Source organism: Rutidosis leptorrhynchoides, chromosome 4 (genome assembly GCF_046630445.1).
Source record: "Rutidosis leptorrhynchoides isolate AG116_Rl617_1_P2 chromosome 4, CSIRO_AGI_Rlap_v1, whole genome shotgun sequence".
NCBI lineage: Eukaryota > Viridiplantae > Streptophyta > Magnoliopsida > Asterales > Asteraceae > Rutidosis > Rutidosis leptorrhynchoides.
In genome coordinates, this window is record NC_092336.1 from 535,782,446 (window position 1) to 535,789,488 (window position 7,043).

The 7,043-nt window shown below is 35.8% G+C and overlaps 1 protein-coding gene across 1 annotated transcript; it reads left to right on the top strand.

The window, feature by feature from the left end:
- Nucleotides 1-4,523: 4,523 nt before the first annotated feature.
- LOC139842600 (uncharacterized) lies at nt 4,524-6,065 on the top strand. The gene has a single exon (XM_071832720.1). The coding sequence runs from the start codon at nt 4,524-4,526 to the stop codon at nt 6,063-6,065; it is 1,542 nt and encodes a 513-aa protein (XP_071688821.1).
- The last annotated feature ends 978 nt before the right edge of the window (nt 6,066-7,043 follow it).

Here is a 7,043-nt window from a genome sequence, read left to right on the forward strand (position 1 = left end):
CGTGCCCAAACTAACCAATAATCACTAACACTAGTGACAATGGTCCTAATATGCCAAATTAACCCAATCATAAGTGTAAAACACTTAAAATTCTCAAAATCACCCATAAACCCTAATTTTGACTCAATTCAAAATTAGTCTTTCAAACACACCAAATGGGTTCCAATACTTCCATAATCACTAACCTAGTGATTAATCTTAATTACAAGTTCTAATCATGGCTAATTTGTTCACCAACCCAAAATCCACCAACAATAACAATAAACCCGATTACTAGCATCACTAAACTCACTTCATGAGTTAAAATGGGTTTCTCAACAATTTAAGTTCAAACCCTAACTTGAATATCAAAATCAAACAATGAAATTCGAGTTAGAACTTACCACAACAACCAAAATGTAGCTAGGAACGAGGTGAACAACTTTAAAACTCGAGCTTTTGATCACTTCGAACTCCTTCTTCACCAAAATCCCAAATCTCTCTCTAGAAATCTCCCTCTCTCTCTAAGATACTTGAGAGTGTTTGTGGATGTGAAATATGATCCAAAAGTGGATCCAACCCAGCTGATAAGGCCTGAGATCTGGCCTCAAGTGAAAAGACCAAAAAGCCCCTCATTAAACTTAAAATAGAAAAAGGCTGAATTCTGTCGCAGGCCACGTGCGCGGCGTGCACACCTTATGGTGCGCGGCGCGCACCCATATCTGGGCAGATTCTGACCTTTTAACTTTTACACAATGCTTCACCCACTAAACGTACATCATTATAACTCTATGTACCATAAATATTTAGGTGTTACAACTCTCCCTCACTTAGAATCGATCACGTCCTCGTGATCCTCGTCATGAAACCAAACGGACCCACACTCTACGGTCCTCAAACATACGTTCCAAACTGACTCCTACCACAATTATCATAAACTCAAAGATTAAACCATTTACCAATTACATACGTGCACGCATTTCTAGACATTCAATACACACGACATCCGAAAACTACCAAAATCGCTTAACATTTGCGGAAACATCATGTTTCCTTCCAATATCTCAAGGCAATCCTCCCCAATGAACCGCCTTTAAAACTAAATCGTCATCCGCGATTTATAAAGTCCGCAAATCTGAGCACTAAAACTTGCTCAATCCCTCATATCGGGAAAAATTCAACCAATCTCTTACCGAGATATCAATCCCTTAGCGTACCCTTACCGAGTACAATGCTAAAAGCAACCAAGTCTCAACCTAAGGTCAACAACCTGAAATGATGAAGACCGAACAAAAACGAATCCTTACGGATACGCTTACCACATAACATCCCTTGTAGTGCGCAATACGACCAATACGCAACTATCGTAACATCATAAACAAATGGCTAAAACCGATAGCACCCCAAACGACTATGGCAATGCAAATCCCAAGGTGTACAAAATCGACTATTGTCACACCCGTAACAACATGTGAGCAAATCCCAAGGTGTACAAAATCGACTATTGCCCAAACATGGGTGCGCGCCGCGCACCATAAGGTACATCATTATAACTCCACATGTTGTTACGGGTGTGACAATAGTCGATTTTGACCTGGGCAGATTCTGACCTTTTAACTTTTACACAATGCTTCACCCACTAAATGTACATCATTATAACTCTGTGTACCATAAATATTTGGGTGTTACAAATTGGTTCCTTCACTACTCTTGGACTCCTTAGTTCTCAATCAATATATGCAATCATTTCATCATCATCTTCTTCCACAACTTCTTCATCCATGTCTGTCTGACCAACTGGGTTGACCATTGGAATGTCAACGTTGTTTGTTTGCCCTATTTGGTTGGCTTCTTCAATCTCAACCATGTTCTGACCAACAACATTCTCGTTAACATCAAATTTCTTCTTGTTGTTATCTACAAACTCATTTGCATCCTGATTATCTTTGTACACATCAACAGGCTCATAATCTTGAAGATTATTACCATCATTATTATCATCATAATCATTACCAGCATGATCATCATCATTACCATCATTATCCTCATCAACAGAATCATTTTCATTATGATTCTCTTTGTATTCATCAGCAGGCTCAGTATCTTTTTCATTATTACCATCATCATCATCATCATCATCGTTACTTACATCATCATCATCATCATTACCATCATTACCATCATCAACATCATCATCATTACCATCATTGTTATCATCATCATCATTACCATCATTACCATCATCAACATCATCATCATTACCATCATTGTTATCATCATCATATTTGTCATCATCATTATCATGCTTAGTGCCATCTGCATCATCAGACACATCAGAATCATGATCAAGGTTAGCTTGATTATCATCAGGCTTTTGTGTGGCTTCTTCCTCTACTCTCTGCTTCTTCGCCCGTCTTTTATCTCCTTTTTCTTTCGTTTTTCTTTTGCTGTACCATATTGTGCTACTGACACCACTTTTTCCACCACCATGTTCTTTCCCTAGATGGAGTAACAATGTATCCCCCCTCTTTATCCATCTTAACCTGGAACAAAACAACCAATGTAATAAGATACAGAACACTTTTGCAATTTTAAGGATATATATAAATACAGATTAAAAATAAATTATATTACGATGTTCTGAATTAGTGACACAGCTGATTCTGGACATATGATCCTTTTCCCATATTCATCTCGCTTCAACCTACCCAGCATGTAATTCCTTGTAGCAAGATCAACGATATCGTGGAAAGGCGTATACGTAACAGGATCGTTCTTTTCCGTCTCCCATTGGGCTATTTTCCCACGATATCCCGAACGACCTACACGGGAATACTTTTCTCAATGTTTTTGCATGGCGTTTATCCTTCCTTCAAATCTTAGTGCCTATACAATGTACACGGGATTGAAGTTAACATTATTTACAATATCACAATGTTAGTCCATATTAGTTTATAAAGAAATCAGGTGAATAAAACTAACCATTTTTTTGGGTGTTCTTTCAATTTAACAAAACTTTGTCCATTTTTCTGGACTTATGAAGTTGTACTCTTTTACTTCAACATAAGGCAGTTTGCTGTCATCCATAAACATTCGTAATTTGCGCCTAAATCTCGTAAATGCTGTGTTGCATTTTTGAAGTGTTGTTTTCTTTGCATTATCATCTTTGATAAAATGATGTTGCTGTAAAAGTTAAATGTACGTTAGTGGTGAATGTTGATATATAAGTAAATTAAACATAGTAAAACATAATTCTTTAACTTGTATACCTTGATTTTCAACCATAATGCTTCTTTATCTTCATTAGATACATGCTTCCAATTTTTTGCAACAAAATTAAAATGAAGCCTTGTTAAAACACCGCTATTAGTAGCAAACACCGCTTGGTTTTTTCCTATGGCTTGCCCGAAATCGTCAAACTCAACCTTTATTGGAACCACATCATTCTCTTTGAGTTTATGAAGACTTTTTTTTTCTATTCTGTTAGTGTGTCCTGTATACAAAATACAATAGTCAAGAATATGAAACTATTTTATACCACAATATTTAACTCTGTTTTTGATACATTACGAACACATCTAAACAGTTTCATATACACCTTAAGATCTAAATACATTATACAAATTCATATACCCCTTAAGATCGGATACACATTCTTGTTACTTTACAACAATCATGAAACTTTTTTCATAATTTTTATGTGTTATGAATATTACAGCCAAGTGTTATGGTATTATTTAGGTTTTATGAATAATACATTAATCACAGCACACATACACAACATGCAATAACAAGTTTACTGACATAGCACTTAATCAAACCAAAATCAAACTAGAATTGAGGGTGTTTGATTTTCTATTATATGAACTAATTAAAAAGAATAATAAATCACAATATGAACAAACCTGAACAGTAGCACTATCTGTTTGGGGCGGAGAGGGTATTTGTTTGGGAAACCTTGCTGCTGCTTTCTTCGAAAATCCTTTTTCCATCATCTTTAATACTTGCATAAACATAAATTAAAAATGAGCAGGAATTGAATAGAATTAGTTGAATAGTAGTTGTAATTGATTTGCAACAGGAAATGATTATGCTATTATGAAAACGAATTAAAATTCCGTGGCTTTGATGAAAGGGGAATTGAATAGGGTTTGATTCAGGTTTTGAAAGGGGAATTGTTAGTTGACGATCAATTAGATAAACAAATGATCTGGTTACGGGGTCTTGTTATATCTATTAGGGTTCATAGAATGTCGATGGTGATAGACGAGTAATTGGGATCTGGAAGTTGGGAATTGGGGTTCACGTACAGAATGTCGATGAGTAATGTCGATGGTGATACAGATGAATTATGTTATTAATTAAATACAGATGATAATAATTAAATACTTATAAATTATAATATTATATTTACTTATGTTATTATATATATATATATATATATATATATATATACTTTTATTTATAAATTATAATAATAATTAAATACATCATAGTTGTTGATTAATTTGTATTAATCCTCTAATTTTCTAATTTTTATACAGATGGATCGGATTGATCGGACTAAATGGATGTACGACATAGCACGGACTAGCCCCGACTATCTGAAATGGCTTAAAGAATTTATAACCATTGCGGAGACTGATCAATTAAATAAAGGAAGCACTGTAATCACTTGTCCTTGTAAAAAAATGTATGAATGGGAAGTCATTCAAGGATTTATGAGAGGGTACACATGTTGGTCTTATCACGGTGAATCATTAACCGATCATAACCCAGGCTCTTCAGATTCCAATCAATTAAACGAAGAAGATTCATACATTAGTGATAACGATAATTTTGAGGCCATGTTTGTGGATATTGAGGATAATGTTGACGAAAAGTATCATGAGAAATTTGAACAACTTAAAGTTGACTCTGAAAAACCGTTATACAACGGTTGTACGAAATTTTCAAAACTTTCTGCCGTGATAAAACTGTTTAATATAAAAGCAAACAATGGTTGGAGCGACACAAGTTTCACTAGCTTGTTAGAGTTGTTGCATAAAATGCTCCCCGAAGATAATGAGTTGCCGGTTTCAACATACTATGCCAAGAAATTGATGTGCCCGATGGGATTGGAAATACAAAGAATACATGCATGTCCAAATGATTGTATGCTATACAGGAATGAAAATGAAAACCTTCATGAATGTAAGGTATGTGGTACATCTAGGTATAAACGTGGAAAACCAACTGACGAAGATACTGATGAAAATGGAACTCCTGCAAAAGTATTGTGGTATTTCCCTATCATACCAAGATTGAAGAGGTTATTTGCAAATACCAAAAATGCAAAATTATTACGTTGGCATGCGGAAGAGCGTAAAAAGGATGAAAAAATAAGACATGTGGCCGATTCAGTTCAATGGAGAACTATTGATAACGAATTTGAAGACTTTGGGAATGAGATACTAAATATTAGGTTGGGACTTAGTTCAGATGGAATGAATCCTTTCGGAGATTTGGGTAGCGGTCATAGCACATGGCCTGTTTTGTTATGCATTTACAACCTTCCATCTTGTCTATGTATGAAACGAAAACACATAATGCTATCCCTTTTAATTCAAGGCCCAAAACAACCTGAAAACGACATTGATGTTTATTTGGCACCGTTGATTGATGACTTAAAGTTACTATGGGATACCGATGTACAAGTCTATGATTCATACAAGAAAGAGTACTTTCAACTAAGGGCAATGCTTTTTTGCACCATTAACGATTTTCCAGCGTATGGTAATTTGTATGGATATACTACGAAAGGGAAAAAAGCATGTCCTGTTTGTGAGAAAAATATTCACTCGATATGGTTGAAAAATTGTAGGAAACTAGCATTTATGGGACATAGAAGAGAGCTTGCTATGAATCACCCTTATCGCTTCAAAAATGACTTATTTGATGGTACTGTAGAGAAAAGCGTTCTACCGCCACGATCGGATGGAAAAACTATTTTCAAAATGGATAGGAAGCTAAAAGTTGTGTTGGGAAAAACCGGTAATGGTCCGCCGAAAGGAATGTGGAAAAAAAATCCATATTTTGGGAATTAGCGTATTGGAAGCATTTGCGCGTTCGACATTATCTAGATGTTATGCATATCGAGAAAAATGTTTGTGAAAGTTTGGTGGGGTTACTGTTGAACATTCCTGGAAAAACAAAAGACGGAATTAAGGTTCGAAAGGACATGGAACTAATGAATATCAGACCTGAGCTAACACCTAAACCAATGCCAGGAAGGATCACCAAGTTTCTTCCCCCAGCTTGTTACACCACGTCGAAGGACGAGAAAATTAAATTTTGCGAATGTTTATATGGTGTTAAGGTTCCATCAGGATATTCGTCTAACATTAGGAAATTGGTTTCGATGAAAGATTTGAAGTTATCCGGTATGAAGTCACATGACTTTCATGTACTAATGACTCAGATGATTCCTATTGCAATTCGTGGAATTTTACCTGACCGCATACGACACACAATAACAAAACTATGCTTATTTTTCAACATGATTCATTCGATGGTGATTGATCCTAAGGTTTTGAATGAATATCAAAGAGATATTATACTCACTCTTTGCGAACTTGAGATGTATTTTCCACCTTCTTTCTTTGATGTCATGGTTCACTTGGTTTCTCACATTGTCGGAGAAATCAAGGAATCCGGTCCAGTTTTCTTACGCTACATGTGTCTATTCGAAAGATATATGAGTATCTTAAAAGGGTATGTAAGGAACCACAATCGACCAGAAGGTAGTATCATCGAAGGATATGCTTCCGAAGAGGTCATCGACTTCTGCACAGACTATATAGATGGGATCAGAAGTGTCGGGATTCCATTAAGTCGACATGAAGGTAGACTATCTAGCCAAGGGATAATTGTGCGCGATTTGGGGTATCCAAAAAATGTTGGCGATATACATGACGCACATTTTACTGTGTTACAACACACTACAGCTATTGATCTATACATACAGGAGCACGAGTCATGCTTGAAACAAGAGAACCGTCAATGGAATGCAAAATGGTTAGCTA